At 39.0% G+C, this 17,805-nt stretch overlaps 1 protein-coding gene across 5 annotated transcripts in view; it reads left to right on the top strand.

The window, feature by feature from the left end:
• LOC136857289 (modular serine protease) overlaps positions 1-17,805 on the top strand; it is a 177,436-nt gene that overhangs the window by 126,704 nt on the left and 32,927 nt on the right. For all 5 annotated transcript variants that reach the window (XM_067135826.2, XM_067135823.2, XM_067135824.2 and 2 more), the window contains one exon: positions 10,658-10,814. In XM_067135826.2, coding sequence (XP_066991927.2) covers positions 10,658-10,814 — 157 coding nt within the window. The remainder of the gene's footprint in view (positions 1-10,657; positions 10,815-17,805) is intronic.

Below are 17,805 nucleotides of genomic sequence, written 5' to 3'. Positions count from 1 at the left end.
CACCGGCAGTGCCAGTGCACTAAGAGACTTTGTCTCATTATCAAAAATTGATGCCTGCTTGGCCATCAGATGATATAGATGTTGATTCCCATAGGGAATCTGAAATATTTGTCCTGAATGAGTAAATTTATAATACCAATATAAATGGTCCGTTATTGGACATTATAAATTTTCCAGCTAACTCATTCTTGGTTGCCAGCGTTTCGCCCTCGTGTGCTAGGGTGGGCTCATCAGTTGGTACCTAGCACACCTACCAATACGCTGGCTAGTGCATACCGTGGAGGCCACTGCGTAGGCTAACTAGAGCCACCCTATGGGAATCAACATCTATATCATCTGATGGCCAAGCAGGCATCAATTTTTGATAATGAGACAAAGTCTCTTAGTGCATTGGCACTGCCGGTGGCTCTAGTTAGCCTACGCAGTGGCCTCCACGGTATGCACTAGCCAGCGTATTGGTAGGTGTGCTAGGTACCAACTGATGAGCCCACCCTAGCACATGAGGGCAAAACGCTGGCAACCAAGAATGAGTTAGCTGGAAAATTTATAATGTCCAATAACGGACCATTTATATTGGTATTATAAATTTACTCATTCAGAACAAATATTTCAGATTCCCTATGGGAATCAACATCTATATCATCTGATGGCCAAGCAGGCATCAATTTTTGATAATGAGACAAAGTCTCTTAGTGCAGTGGCACTGCCGGTGGCTCTAGTTAGCCTACGCAGTGGCCTCCACGGTATGCACTAGCCAGCGTATTGGTAGGTGTGCTAGGTACCAACTGATGAGCCCACCCTAGCACACGAGGGCGAAACGCTGGCAACCAAGAATGAGTTAGCTGGAAAATTTATAATGTCCAATAACGGACCATTTATATTGGTATTATAAATTTACTCATTCAGGACAAATATTTCAGATTCCCTATGGGAATCAACATCTATATCATCTGATGGCCAAGCAGGCATCAATTTTTGATAATGAGACAAAGTCTCTTAGTGCATTGGCACTGCCGGTGGCTCTAGTTAGCCTACGCAGTGGCCTCCATGGTATGCACTAGCCAGCGTATTGGTAGGTGTGCTAGGTACCAACTGATGAGCCCACCCTAGCACACGAGGGCGAAACGCTGGCAACCAAGAATGAGTTAGCTGGAAAATTTATAATGTCCAATAACGGACCATTTATATTGGTATTATAAATTTACTCATTCAGGACAAATATTTCAGATTTCCTATGGGAATCAACATCTATATCACAGAAAGCAATCCTAGCGGCCCAGCATTGAACTTCAGTGGGACCACTTCGATAGCGTTTTACGGGCTCTATTTCCAGGCCTTGTATTATAACGTAGGCGACAGAACAAGCATTGACTTGGTGTAGGAAGCAAGCAATGTAAACACAGGAGTGGTGGATAGGGAGAGGAGGGGAGGGGTAAAGAAGTGAGAGGAAGGGGAAGAGGGAAGGGGTATCTAAGGTGGGGCTGAAGGATGAGGAAACAAAGACTGCTGCTGAGAGGGAAATTTAAAGAGATTATAAAAGAAAATCATTTTTTATCTGACGCATTTTTTATTTATTCATGTCAGAGGTACCAATATATACAAGAAAGTGATACTGAATATGAAAAATGTACATGAACAAATTAATCGTATATAGTTATAAATGAAGTATTTGAAAAATTTGTATATGAAGTATAACAAATGAGAGAACATACATAAAAATCAAAAAGGAGAAATCAAGTATTACATGAAAATATCTACACTATATTATACATTATTTACACAAGCTGTGAGCAGTATTTGGCTACATTGATGGCATTGTTTCCAAGCAGTGCCAGTTCCAACCCTGTACATGAATCTGGGCATAGACAACAGTGCAAAAGATACCGAGAAGTTTGTTCCTCTCCACATTTGCACAGTGAGTCCCCACCATGCACGATGCCCCATTTCATAAGATTGTCCTTAGATCTTTCCTAACGACTTCCATATACATCATCCCTCTTAATGACCAGCTAGCAACTCTTCTTCAATTTCAACATGTTCCGGATGATCTGGGTACCTTTGTATCCATAGCTTAACCCTGGCCTTTTTTGGGTCAGAATTAAATGCAGCAGAAGACTGTAGAAAATTCTTCCTGGACTTCAGTCGAGCTGGGGGTGGCTGATGCTCATAAAGGGGATGGGCTGAGTTGCTGCAAACCTTTTGTCTCTCGATATTAGCAGCCACCTCACGTCTAATATCGGGTGGGGCTATACCTGCAAGTGAATACAACTTCTGTGTGGGTGTTGGTTTTAAACAGCCTGTGATTAGCCTGCAGGTTTCATTCAAGGTAATGTCGACTTTCCAATTCACAAGCAGTTTGCGCAGGGCTTCTTTGTTCTTTAAATGAAAGGTGCTAGTGTTGGGTTGCTCAGGAGCGAGTCGTTACTGATGAACGACTCCCCACTCGCTCCTTTCAAAAGAGCGGACTGTTTAAATGAGAGAGAGAGAGAGAGAGAGAGACTCTTCCAGCTCATCCCCCAAGCTCGCTCCGCTCTTCCCTCTCCAACTCCGCTTCTTAGACACGTACACGTAACCAGTCTGTAAATTCATGCTTCATGCCTGTAAATTATCACTTAGAATGGAATTAAAATAGTGTTTAATACAGTAAACTGATCCGGCTGCATTCCTATAATAATATTCTTAGGCATATAAAACTAGAAGCTAAAGTTTATGTACGAACTATTTACATAAAGCACATCACCCGAAATACATCACTCACTTACACTCACTTAAATTAGAATTTAAAAATAAAATCTGGGACACTCGCTTTCCTAAAAGTCGGCTCCTTCTCTCAGTTATAGTCTGTCCTGCCTTTGAAAAAATTCTCTCACAAGGCATTGAAGTAGCGACTACATACAAACGCTTCAATGCCAGTTTGTGGAGAGAAGGGTACACATATCTTTCTGACCACCAAACAAGTGGATTTCCTTTCAGAGGCAACAATGGCTCTTGAAAGAATTTATCCACTTGAATTATCGCAGCTGATTTTGGGTGTGGAGTCCAGACAAAACTCTAAACTTTAGCTGTGAAGGCACCCCACAAAATGGACTCCTTATCAGAGAGGGCAATAGAAGAAACATCATCTGAGCTGACGGGAAGTTGGTGACTTTCACAGAAGCGGATAAGTCCTTGTTTGCAGGAGTTACAACAACTCTTATTCGCGAAACCATGTAATTTAAAGCGCGTATCTACTGCTATTGCCTCTGAAAATATGGCATTCTCTTTGATATTTCTAAATCTTACTGTGAAAGCTTCCAGTATCTCTTGAGCCATCTCCTGCACTTCTGTACACATTGCAGAGTTATTTACAAACTGGGTACACCATTGTTTAAGTGACTGGCTCAACAGAATCACTTTAGAGGCTGTCACTTGTTTCTCACTGCTCATCTCTTCAGTGACCAGTTTGAAAGCTCTGAGCACCTCATAAACTTGTTTAATCTTTTCAATGTCATTGCTAGTTAGCTGCGGCAGATCAGGATAGTTTAAGGCAATTGTTGAAATTAGAGCTCATTGGACCTCAATAATCCTCTCGAGCATAACGAAGTTGGAATTCCACCTCGTTACCACATCTTGTTTAATACTCAAGACTGGTTCACCCATCTGCTCCTGCATTTTTCGTAGTTTGCCTTCAGCTTGTGAGCTGTGTTTGAAAAAGTCCACAATTTTTTTCATTTTTGCAATGATGTCTTTAATACAGTGGAGTCCGCACTTCACAACTAAATTTAAATTATGGGCAAAACATGGGATATGCCTCCAGGCTGTCTGATGTATTGCAGCCACAATATTTGCAGCGTTATCGCTAACAATACACACGATTTTAGTCTCCACTTTCCACTCACGAGCAACTCTTATGAGTTCTTCAGCCAAGTTTTGAGCCGCGTGCTTCTCGTCGTACTTGAAACATCCAATAGAATAGATACCAACTCCACTCCCTTGATGAAATGAGCCGTCACGAACAAGTAGGAATCGTTCGTAGAAGTCCAACCGTCGGTAGTTAATGTCACATAGACTGCGGACTCCAATTGTTCTTTGACAAATTCTTTCGTCATATTATACAATTGTGGAAGAATTACTTGCGATAGAGTTTTTCTTGTAGGCAAGTTATAAGCGTTATTGAGTTTATAAATCAGTGTCCTAAATTTTTTACTTTCAATGATGCAGAATGGAAAGTAATTTTCCACAATCGTCTCTAAAACTAAAAAAAAATCAATTTCTCTATTCCTTTTGTTGGAAAGAGGTCGGTGTATGTAGGAACTAATGGACGTCCGACCTGAATTCCAGTGTGGTGTTCCGCTCTGCTCAGCTGATGCTGGTGTGACTGCATAATCATCTTCATTATAAGTTGCAATCGAAGCCATTCCTGACCTACGATCATCCAAAATTTCTTCTGAAGAGGGAAGAGCGGGCGTAAGCCGTTCTGTAGATAACGACATAGTAGGATGTAAATTTCGAACGTGGCGCGAGAGATTGAACATACTGCCACTTTTAAACGAAATCTGTTTTGAGCCAAAATTGCACTTTGCTTTCCTATCGCCTAAATCTTTAAAAAAAAGTTCCAAATGTCACTCTTTTTCTTTTGCCTTAAACCCTTGATTCCCACTGAGCACTGTAGACAAAACTGACCATAGACCGATATTACATTCGCCAAACTCCCGTTCACAATGGATCATTGGTGCCAATGAATAAAACGGAAAAAGCAGATGATGTTGTCTACTCAAAATTCTGACGCATTTGTTTTAGTATAATTAAAGAAAGACATTCTGCATAAGAGAAGAGGGTACGGCCTACCAACACAGATTGTTTGTCGTCTTTATTTTTAAAATATTTAACAGGAAGAAATGTTATTCTCGGAATTATATCATTCTAATATTCTATGCAAGGACATACATTAGAATGCATTTATTAATAATATACATTTTCAACCATTTCCTTCCTTTCCTTCTCACAATGTCGTTGGCAGCAGTGGCACAGACGCATACATCTTTAAATGAGGGAAGGAAGAGCGATACAATGCTTGGAGCGTGTCAAAGGAGCGAGTGAATGTGGAGTGTGGGTGTAGAAGAGGCTAGGCTCTTCGAGCCATGCGACGCTTGGAGCAAACCGCTCCTTCGAACGACTCCGTGGAGCTGACTCCACCTGGAGAGCGAAGCGAAGGAGCGCGCTCCTTTCTTTGAATGACTCCGACCCAAATCTAAAAGGTGCACATATTCATTTTCGATGGGTTTGGCTTGAGGTGATTTTCCTCATAATAATCTGAGAGCATCTTCAAAGCAGCAGTAAGGCTTTGTTCCACTTGCTCGAAGTTTTTACTCTGAGTTGTCAGGGCCAGGTCATCTGCATACAGGAAGCTCCTTGTGTGAGATGGAAGAGGTTGGTCGTTGGTATATATGTTAAATAGCATTGGTGCTAGGAAACTGCCATGTGGCAGACTGTTCTTCTGTATTCTCCATCTACTTCACTGTCCTTGGAATTCAACAAAGAAACGTCGGTTCTGCAATAGCATGGCAATAATCATTGTGAGCCTGAAATCCATAGTAAGATGGTAAAACTTCCTTAGAAATACCTGGTGTTGAACAGTATCATATGCTGAAGAGAGATCAACAAAAGCCACTCCAGTAATATCACCACACTGAAATCAATCTTCTATGTGCTATGTCAGATTAAGGATCTGTGTACAGCAGTTCCTTCCTGGTTCTAAATCCAGCCTGCTCTGGGATTAGAAGAGGTTCGACCACTGGTGTTATACGGGTTCAGATGCATTCTTTCAAAAATTTTATATAGATGGCACAGGAGTAATATTGGTCTGAAATTCTTTGGATCTGTAGGCTGCTTACCAGGTTTCAGGATTGCAACCATCTTAGTCTTCCTCCAGATTTTAGGGATTTGACATCGTTCCAGACAATTACTGTAAAGCTGTAGGATCCATTGTTTGGTAGCATTCATAAAGTGTTGAATCTCCTCCATACGCATGTCATCTAGACCAGCTGCCTTGCCAGTTTTGCTCATTTTTATGGCGTTTTCCAGCTCGTTCACAGTGAAGGGACTGGACAGACTGGATGTTTCTTGTTCGATATTTCTTTGAAGTTTTGGTGGTCTTTTTCGCTTATCTGTTTTGCCATTTATTAGGAGCTGATGAGCTATCTGGTTAGGAGTAATGTTGCTATGTAGAGGACTTTTCTTGGGGTCATTGTTCAGACGTCTAAATAGTTTCCAAGCTTCCCTGCAGTTTTTTGCCATATCTAGTTCTTCCATCAACTTAAACCAATGTTCTCTATTTCACCCATGGACTGGATTAGTTGTTGACCAGTCTGAATAGTGTCCTCACTGACGGGATTTTCTTCATAGAGCAATAGGGATTCATTTAATTTATCTACTGTACTGGCGCCTAGACCCTGTATGTACTGAGACCTACAGCCTCTTGGGATTGACGTGCGAGAGCATTCTTGCACGGCATCGACGAACACGTCATATACCTCTGGAACAGGTTCGATGTCTGTTACCATTTTATCTAAGCATGTTGTATGCTTCAACCAGTCAGCCTTCATAAAGTTGTACCGCCTTCTGAATGGCACAGATTGTGGATGAACTGCTGAGAAAACTTGGCACATAATGGGTCTGTGTTGTGTGTTGGATATAGATTTGCAGACAGAGTTCACACACTGTTGTGATATAGTATCGCTGACAAAAATGAGATCTGGGTTGTATCCACGTCTCCACTGACAACTGTTGAAAGAAGCGGGAAGTTTACTGTCGTGTATTAAGGCCAGTTGACTAGATTCTGACCACGCAATCACAGCTTCACCATCTTCATTGTCTTCTCTATATCCCCATAGGCAGCTATGGCTGTTGATATCGCCTACGATGGCACAAAACTTCTCCTCTTGCCCTACAGCTAAATCAGTAAAGTGGAATGGAACACTCGGTGGTTTATAGACAGATGTTATGATACAGTTCGATAGCTCCACTGTTGAGATTTCTATATCATTGTTGTCTGTAGATGAGGTAGATTTTACGTTCAGCTCTGGCCTTGTGAATATAGCACTACCATAGATTCCATGCGGTCTCTCGGCTACCAAACGCATTCCTAATACTCTTGGTCGTCTTTGGTCACTACTTTTGTGAGTTTTTTGAACACAAAGAACATCACACTTGTGTATTTGGCAAAGTTGTTGTAACAGGGTTTCCTTGTTTGATGTTATGCCTTCTATGTTAACTGATACAACAGTCAGCTTTGGTCCTGAAAAGGACCATTTGTGGGGCTTATTAACCATTGAAATTGATCTTGGTACTTCTGGAGTGAGAGAATCAGCCGTCTAGGAAAATCCTAGTCCGTTGCCCAGGAGGCACCCGGATGTATAACACTATCACATGCAAATACACCCTACTAGGAGGTTATATCTGAAGCATGATTACTAAAGATAGGAATTAAAAGATCAAATAAAATGTTTGATTTCTTTGAAATTTCATTTAGATTGAAGTTAGGATTGAAAAACTGTTTCAGATGGATAAAACAATTTTCTGTAATATTGAGCAGGGGGCTTTTTGTATAACTTAGAGAATTTTCATGTCTTGATTGATATTAGTGAACTTACTGTATGGTTAGTATCACCCATGTGCTGTCCCATGGTATTTCAGGGCATTAACATGCTCTAAGTATCTTCTATGGAAACCCCTACCTGTTTGACCAATATAAGATGTGTTACAATTATTACAATTCAGTCTATAAACACCTGACTTGCTGAACTTGCTGCTATGATTAATAGAATTGACATTATGTAAAATACCGTGACACAGGGTAACTTCGGCCACTTTCTCATATATTTTTAAGATTATGTGAAATATTCCCTCTAATTTTCTGAAAAATATAATATAAGCTCTGCCATGTTTGTTCTTCATTTTTAAATATGAACATAATTCTAATTATTATTCAATAATGAATTATGATTATTGAAAGAGTGGCCGGAGTTACCCCATATTTTGGGATAACTTCGGCCACCATAAGAATAACTCAAGAAACAAAGTTTTCATTGATATAGTGTTACTTCGGCCATGGTGAATAATTTTTTAAAACCTGCAGAACGCCCAGTATCAACAATCACAAACAAATTAAAACGATTTGTGGTGAAACAGATGTATAGTGGTCAAATTCACATTTTCCCCAAAGAAGAAACTATTTTATTTAGCCTAAGCGTACAAGCATTGTATGATGTTACAAATTACATGTAGCATTGCATAAATATTTTTAATGGTACAAAAGATAATAAATATAGGTGAGAAAATCATAAAGCCCAATTGTATGGAGAGAGAGAGAAGGAGGTCAGTAAAGAAGCAATCTTGTAGACTGTCCTCATAATACACTGTCTTCTAAATTAGAAAATATCTGGGCTGTCAATCAAGTTCTTAAATGTGTATTGTCCATGTCAACTGATATCCGTCTATTTATCACTGGAAATGGGAACCGTCTTTCCCCTCCCCGTCGGGATAAACTCCCCAATTTATTGTTATTGTGCATATATTGATCTCTTCTAAAGCATTCTTGAAGTAAACAGGATTGTAATTATAATACCCACAAACGCCTGAAAAGCCTTACACCTGATGTGTTTTTGACATTTTTGACATGCTCTATTGATGAAAAATATCTAATTCCCTCTACGGGAATTTAGAATTTTCCATTCGGAATTGCTAGGCAGGCAATAATTCCATTGTGGAGATTTATCTTCCGTATGCAGTTATCAGACTGTGCCTTTTATAAGGGTTTCTGATAAGTTCACCTGCATACACCCCAGCGTCAGTGGGTAGTGTCCGACACATCCCACTCTGATGAGTCTAGTGTCAGACCTAAGACGAAACGCTAGTTAATAGAGCAAACGTCTGAAAAGCCTTCCATCTGATATGTTTTTTTGACATTTTTTTCCCCCTCAATGAATGTTGGTGCACAACTTCCTGATGAAGCTGGGAAGTAGAAATGAGCTTGTTGAGTGACTGAGAAGTGAATCTATCTAGTGCCCATCTATTTGAAGACTGCAGTGTGTGAAAGTGAAAAGATTGTTCTTATCATTTTGTGTTTTCATGTTTAACCTTGTCCCTCCACCTTTCTTTTTGAAACTTTGCACCAACACAGACAGATCTTACAGCAACGATGGGATGTGAAAGGGCTAGGAGTGGGAAGGAAGTGACCATGGTCTTAATTAAGTACAGCCCCAGTATTTGACTGATGTGAAAACAGGATACCATGGAATACCATGTTCAGGACTGCCAACAGTGGAGTTCAAACTCACCATCTCCCTGATGCAAGTTGACAGCTAGGCAACCCAAACTGTGAAGCCACTCGATCGGTTTTCGTCTATCTCTTTCTCCCTCTTTCCACAGTGACCTCTCATTGTGTTTATCCCATTATAGGTGCCTACTCGTGTTACTCGATTAAATTTCATTTGCTTTACTACCATCCTAGGAGAATACAGATCCTAAGTAATTGAAGCGTTCTGCCAAACTGCATACTATATTTTCTCCTAAATGAAAAACTTCCTACCATGTTATATGTTTCACTTTATGATCCATGCAAACAATGAACAATAAAGGTGTTTGCTCCAACAAGCAACTTCTATTAAATAAAACTGCAGCAATTTTATGTCTTTCTGTTTTTGATGCAACAGGTTAAACCAAAACAGTCTGGATGAATTGAACTTAAATTTGATTGGATATAGCTGAGATATTCATTCAAACTTAGGCCTATTTTAATTTTGATATCCTTAATGATCTGCTAGGAAACTACATGAAGTGGAATCATGCGCTACCGAACTGTGAGAATTTATCAGAAACATACAATGGTGTCCACTGCAATATCCGAGGAGCACAATAGGCCTATATAATTACCTTCATATAGATCATTAACTCAAAGTCACCGCCTCAAACGTTCAACACATACACAACACAGAACAACGCTGAACAAAAAACTTACCCCTTCAACTACTTTGAACCAAATTCCAGACACCCTTTCAAGTAAGTCCCTGTACATCTTCAAATTGAAAAATAATATATAAAATAGTATTTTTATTTCTCAGATAAAAATAAAGAAATCTAGCACTAAATTGGCTAGAACTACAGTCTTTAAAAAGAACGCATATCTGAATTATTACATGAATATTTTTAACACTTTTAGCTTCAATCCTATTTCTGATTTACATAAAGCTAATAAGAGCCTCCATGGCTCAGGCGGCAGCGCGTCGGCCTCTCACCGCTGGATATCATAGTTCAAATCCCGGTCACTCCATGTGAGATTTGTGCTGGACAAAGCGGAGGCGGGACAGGTTTTTCTCCGGGTACTCCGGTTTTCCCTGTCATGTTTCATTCCAGCAACACTCTCCATTATCATTTCATAGCATTTATCAGTCATTAATAAATCACCTTGGGAGTGGCGACCCCATTGTAATAACAACCTATATATGTTTCATTCATTACATCCCTGACCTGGTCAAAGACTGGATAACAGGTTGTAGGTTTTCATTTTCATAAAGCTAATAAACTTTCCTTCTCATTTTGGAAACCAATATTCATGAATCCTGTATTCTTTGCAACACCAAGGGAGTTGTATAACTAATGCACACTGCATGGAATCTAGGTTCCAGGATTTGGACTCACTGAAGAAGATATTTTCTCTGATGTTCTGCTGAAAGTAAGATTGCCTCTTGTGAGCGTAGACAAATGCGAGGGTACTCTTCCATCACGGTTTGCAACATACCTCTCACTGAGGAAGTTTTGTGCTGGCTTCCAGAATGGTAAGTTTGTGCTCTTTTGACTTATAATACTGTGTTATAAAGAACGTTTGTCAGAGGAATAGACAATGTTACATAGGCAAGTCAATAAGTACCTGTAATGTTTCTCTAATTGTTTTTAAGTTGGCTCTATGATGTTGTGTGCTCACCAGCTGCTAGGTGGCACTGTTATATACATTTGTAGTAGGTTTCAGTATTACCAGATCAGTACAGCTTGCACTGTTGCGACGTAAAGATGGCCGTGCACAAAGGAAGAACAGCGTTCCATAATTCATTTTTCCAGGAGTGGAAATTCATAGAAGACTTTCAGCACAATATGGGGAGAAAGTTCTGCCACAGCAAAGTGTTTGCCAGTGGATTGAACAGTTCAAAAGGGGTGGCAAAAGCGTGAAGGATGAGGAACAATCCGGGCGTCCATCTGCAGCCATAACTGATGCCAATATTGAATAAGAGCGTGATATGATCCTCAATAACAGACAAGTGACTGTTGATGACGTGGCAAATCAGATGCACATTAGCCATGGTTCTGCTGTTTTTCCTTGGTGCAAACAGAAAGTGGTGCAGCCATCTTTACGTTGCAATAGTGCAAGCTGTACTGATCTGATAATGATGAAACCTACCACAGATGTAGACAACGGTGCCATCTAGTGGCTGGTGAGCACACAACGCCATAGAGCCAACCTACAGATAATTAGAGCAAAATTGTAGACACTTATTGACTTGCCCTCATCACTCCCTGCTAAGTTCATGAACTTCTATTGAAGAAAAAGTAAGTCTCATACCAATTTGTTAAACAATGAGCGTTATATATACTTCAATTTTAAACAAGTTACCTTGCTGGAGCATATCAAAGCAGTTATGTTCGCATGTCTTGAGGCCTTGGATCTTTTACCAGCATTACTGTTTGTACAATGTGATTCCCAATGAACAGACATAATTCAAATTACACACTAAAGAAGCTTGAGAGATTTGTGTGTCAGAAAGGCAGCACCTAGTTTGCACCAAATTGCAGGATTTGAGCATGTAGTACGACAGTGGGAGTCTACTCATTATTCGACCATACTTCCAAGACCTCAGTAAAAATAAAATTCTTCCTCTGAATATCATGTTTCATTAAATAAATATAAATTATGCAATAACCACCGAACATATTTCTAATGTTGATGCCTTGAAAGGAAACCCCGAGTTTTAATATCAAATCAATTTTTTTTTATAAAACTCAAGTACTGGATTGTATTATACTGAGTCACAACTTCTTCTAATATTCAACTCAATTGCTGGTCGGAGGTTTTGAGGCAATCAAGCGGGAGGGTGGAATCATACGATAGCCTGGTGGTCGACAGGTTCAAATCAACACTAGACCATTTGTTCAGATGGTTCTACTGAAGCTTCGACAGATTTGGCTTGTGTTTACATTACCTGCGATGAGTACCGTTAGGCAAAGTTGACCAGCAAAATACCACCCTGGATTTCATAATGAATTAGAATGTAGGAATTTCATACATGTATGTGTTTCAAGTTTAATGTAACTTAAAAACTTTTCAGTCTGTCGAACATACATGTTGAATATGAATATTAGACTTCTTCTTCTTCTTCTTCTACAGAGATCACATTGGATCCCTTTAATCAACCCTTTGGTTTATTGATTTCTTGGTAGAAAATGTCTGAGCCTTGCGATCCTCCCAGTACTTCTTCATACGTGTTGATATTCTTGCCCTTTTCTTGTGTACAGAATATTCTAGTTGGAATTTTCTTCTTTGTGAATGAAAAGTGGAAATATTTTTAATTGTTGTGTTTGCTTTTTTCTTATCCATAGTATCATCCAGTGCAAGGCCAATTTCTTTCAAATTCTCCCTAATTTCTTTTATCCATCTACATCCAGTTGTATTTTTTAAAACAAGATTGTACTGGACTAGCTGTTTCAGAAGTCACGAATCTGGCATTCTCAGGATGTGGCCAAAGTACCTTAGTCTTTTCTTGTGCATGGTATCAGTAATAGGTTCTAATTTCTGATATACAATGTTGTTTGGTACTATTCACCATTGCCCATCTTTTTGATGGCTATTACTGATATAAGTTCTTCCTATTTATCTTTCAATCTTCTGTAATGTCAGTTTTGGATTGTTCATTAAAGTGGAATAATGTTTCTGCAGCATATGTAATATACCTGTAAAAAAAGAACCACATGATTAAACAAGAAATAAAAACACACAATATTAAAAAAAGAATGACATGTTTTGTTCTTAAAAGAACATCAGATTCTACCAGTCTCTAAAAACCGTAAAAGTAGTTAGTGGGATGTAAAGCAAATAACATTATTAGATTCTACCATTTCACATTCAATATATTGAAAATATTTATGTTTATTTCTGTCCAAACACCTATGAATTTGAAATTTGGAACTTATCTTCATGAAGCCCTGCCTTGTTTCAATTCCAGCATAGACTGCGTGGCATTTGAAAAACCGTTGCCCTTCATTGGCTCGAATCCAAACGGCTGCCAGTCTACTGCCCTTTATTATGTCACTCCCCCGCCCTGGGAAGGTCAATGATATGCTGTACTTCCCCTTCAGATGTATTACTCCTAGTATTATCATTGAAGTTGCTATTTATTATTATTATTATTATTATTATTATTATTATTATTATTATTATTATTATTATTATTATTATTATATTTATTTCTCATATTACAGTTCTTTTTTTTTAAACTGCGCAAGGGTTCTTAATGAGTATTTAATGGTCTGCCTATCATACTGGTGATTTTACTTTTTAGTTCTAAAGTCTTTGTAAGATGTGATAAATGATATCTATTTAGTCTTGTGTGGCGAGGTCGGTGCTTAAGTTCAGAGAACTTGCTACAGATAAGAATATCCTAATGTGTATTCCAGACCTTTAAGTCAGAGATTACCTCCAGTGAGATTTATTAAGCGCTAATGTAACAAGTGTAAACGTTACCTGGATGTTAACTAAGTTTTTTTTAAATGTATTACCATTGTTGTTGTTATATTATTATTATTTCTTGTGTTACAATTCTTTTTTTGAAAAATTACACAAGGGTTTTTTAATGAGCATTAATGGTCTTATTATACCGGTAAATTTTTATTTTATTTGAGTCCTTGGAGCCAATGAAGGAGCAACGGTTGTTCAAACACCACGTTGTGTGTGCTGGAGTTGAAACAAGGCAGAACTTCATTAAGATAGGTTGCAAATTTCAAATTCATAGGTGTTTGGACAGAAATAAACAAATATTTCCAATATATTGAATGTGACTTGGTAGAATCTGATGATGTGATCATGTTATTTTAAGAACATAACATGCCATTCTTCGTTTAATAGTGTGTATGTTTATTACTTGTTTTATAATGTGCGTTTGTTTTTTTACAGGTATGTTGTAGTATAATATTTATATTTATCTGGTGTATTCGACAGACTAAAAAGCTTTTAACCTACATCTGAGACGACACTGGAAAGTATGTCTTCCTTCTCAACAAAAAGAAAAATGTAACTAGAGGGCGCTGCTTCAACAATCCACTCCTATTAAATAATATTAATACCTATGTAAATAAAAGTGCAGCAGCTTTATGTTTGTCTGTCTGTTTCTGTCTATGACGTTGTATTGCAACAGGTTAAATTGAACTGAAATTTGATATTAGATATAGCTGAGATATTCATTCAGAGTTAGGCTTATTTTAATTTCGATACCCTTAATGGTCTTCTAGGAAAATCCATGAAGTGAAATCATGCACTACCAAACTGTGAGAACTTATCAAACTTACAAGGGTATCCACTGCAACCTCCCAGGAGTACAATAGGCCTTCATATAGAACATTAACTCAAAGTCATCACCTCAAACTTTCTACATATACACAACAAAGAACAACATTGAACAGAAAACTAACACAATATGTTGGTTAATGTTACCACCTATTGTGAATGTTAACAATGCAGAACGTATACATTTTTAAAATTTATGATCCCTCAGAGGCGATGCTAGGCTGTTTGTTTCATTTCACTTGGTCTTTCATACAAGATTTTAAAAATCCTCTAAACAGCTTGATAGCTGCAGTCATTTAAATGCGGCCAGTATTTGGTATTTGGGAGATAGTGAGTTCGAACCCCACTGTAGGGAGCCCTGAAAGTGGTTTTATGTGGTTTCCCATTTTCACACCAGACTGTACTTTAATTAAAGCCACAGTCATTTCCTTCCCACTCCTATTAAATGCGGCCAGTATTTGGTATTTGGGAGATAGTGAGTTCGAACCCCACTGTAGGGAGCCCTGAAGGTGGTTTTATGTGGCTTCCCATTTTCACACCAGACTGTACTTTAATTAAAGCCACAGTCATTTCCTTCCCACTCCTAGCTCTTTCCTATCCCATCATCGCCATAAGACCTATCTGTGTCGATGCAACGTAAAGCAATTTGTAAAAAGGAAAAATTCCGCTCTTTGACAGTTTTTGGCCAAAAGTTTGCATAATCACCCCTTTTTATATACTTTTAATTAGAGATTTCAAGTTATTCTTTCTGAGCAGCGATTCATTCATTTAAAGCTCCCTGCATCAATACTCCTAAATCTCCGTTTCCGTTCAGTCCAGTGGAATATGGGTGGTGCATATTTGCTTTGCAACCAAATAACAGATTGTGTTCTGCACTCATTTCTCATGCACATGCATCTCGCTAGCTTCTGCAACTGCTGGTGTCAAAGCATTGTCCGGAGAAACTGGCTCCCAACTGACTTGCAATCCTTGTGGGTAATAGTCAGAAGTGCACAGTGGCCTGCTATTTTAATACAGCTGTGACCCTAGTAGTTCATTTTCACAACTAATTTAGTGTCCAGTTTTCTGATAAAATCCTTCAGTTTGCATTCAGCAGAGGAGAAGTTACAAATTAAAAAACGTACAATGTCCCACACAAGTACTAGACATAGAGAAGAATGTACAAATTAACAGCATGCAGTTTACACTTTTCATCTGTTTATGATTAAATTAATCTGATTTGCACATTTCAAAACAGAAATGGCAGATTTAAATCATCTAGTAGACAGGATAAAAAAGCATGAAACCTCAAAGGCACACATTAAAAATGCTTTAAGCTAATCATTGCTAAACAGTTAGACAGTAAAAACAGAAGATCAGCATACTACTATAGTGAATAAGTTTGTGGACTGGCACCTACATTGTAGGCAACACGGCATACAATACACTCGTGTACAGCAGTCAATATCTTCTTGGCGCTTACAGAGTAATACCAATATAACCAAGAATGAGTTAGCTGGAAAATTTATAATGTCCAATAACGGACCATTTATATTGGTATTATAAATTTACTCATTCAGGACAAATATTTCAGATTCCCTATGGGAATCAACATCTATATCATCTGATGGCCAAGCAGGCATCAATTTTTAGTGATGAGACAAAGTCTATTAGTGCATTGGCACTGCCGGTGGCTCCAGATAGCCTACGCAGTGGCCTCCACGGTATGCACTAGCCAGCGTATTGCTAGGTACCAACTGATGAGCCCACCCTAGCACACGAGGGCGAAACGCTGGCAACGCTGCACTAGCCAGCGTATTGGTAGGTGTGCTAGGTACCAACTGATGAGCCCACCCTAGCACACGAGGGCGAAACGCTGGCAACCAAGAATGAGTTAGCTGGAAAATTTATAATGTCCAATAACGGACCATTTATATTGGTATTATAAATTTACTCATTCAGGACAAATATTTCAGATTCCCTATGGGAATCAACATCTATATCAGCTTACAGAGTAGGCAACACAGTGTACACCTAAGTACACACTACAGTCAATATGTTCATGGACTGGAGCTAACAGTTCAAGGATCGCATAGTCTTTTGACCTATCTTTTTCCTGTCATGATGATCAGGGCGATTTTGACTATCATCTCAAACGTTTCGCTAGCAGATTTGCCTAATTTTTGGCAGAACTTGAAATATGCCCACTGTTGACATTACGACATTCAAAAGTTCCGCTGCCGACATTCAACTATCCTTAACAGCAGAAACCTTAGCTCTGTATGCACGCAACTGTCTCTTGCTGGGACTAGCAAAGAACTGTCACGGCAACATCCTGTGGGGAAAACTCTCCGCTGCAGTACACTACAGTAACATTACATGGCCAGTCCACGATTTTAACGGCTTTACTACGTATATACATAATGAAAAGATTAAAAACAACTGATCCTGTACGCAGTTGTTTTATTTGTAATTTAACTGTAAAGAGAAACTATTTTCAGAATTTAATATTTACACTTAAAATAAACAGCAACCACCAATAAACTGTACCACAACACGCCACAGAATTTGCTGCTCCCTAAAGCCTCTCACCTTGGGCAAGTGCCCAATTTTCCACCTCATAAACATGGTCACAAGTATGGAGGTTACCTATATGGTACCACATCAGAAAGTCTACAAGCCAGTAATAACTAAAACCATATTTCTTCCCTCCTCTCGGTCAGATATCTCCAGGATAACTTTATTCAATTATAGGGTGATGATTGGAAACAACGTGAACTGGGTATATAAGCGTTAGAGGGTTGGTCATGCTGATAAATAATATGAAAGAAATAATTCGATATTTCACACCAATGTCATTTCATCAGCTGCTGAAATTAGCCAGCCAGATCACTTCGCTGGTGAATTCATATGGGCTTGGCGCGGCAGTGTTGCTAAATCTGTACGTGAGCTAAGAATGGTTTGAGAGCCATTTTAAGAAATCATCATCAAACACAAACACACTGTTGCTTTTTCAGCCAGTGTGACCGTAGTGTACTTCCTTTGGCACGATCCTGTCAGCTTGGGGGTCTATATTCGAACCTCTCCTCCTGCAAAGTTTTATTTTTCATCTGGTGGTCTCATACCAGTCTTCAGCCACGTACGGATTTAGCAACACTGCCTCGCAAAGCCCATTTGAACTTGCCTGCGAAGCGATCTGATCGGCTAACTTCAGTAACTGATAAAATGACGGTATGAGA

The sequence above is a fragment of the Anabrus simplex genome, chromosome 1 (assembly GCF_040414725.1).
Source record: "Anabrus simplex isolate iqAnaSimp1 chromosome 1, ASM4041472v1, whole genome shotgun sequence".
NCBI lineage: Eukaryota > Metazoa > Arthropoda > Insecta > Orthoptera > Tettigoniidae > Anabrus > Anabrus simplex.
Note: the sequence above shows the minus strand (reverse complement) of the source record. Positions and strands in the feature narration are given on the sequence as shown.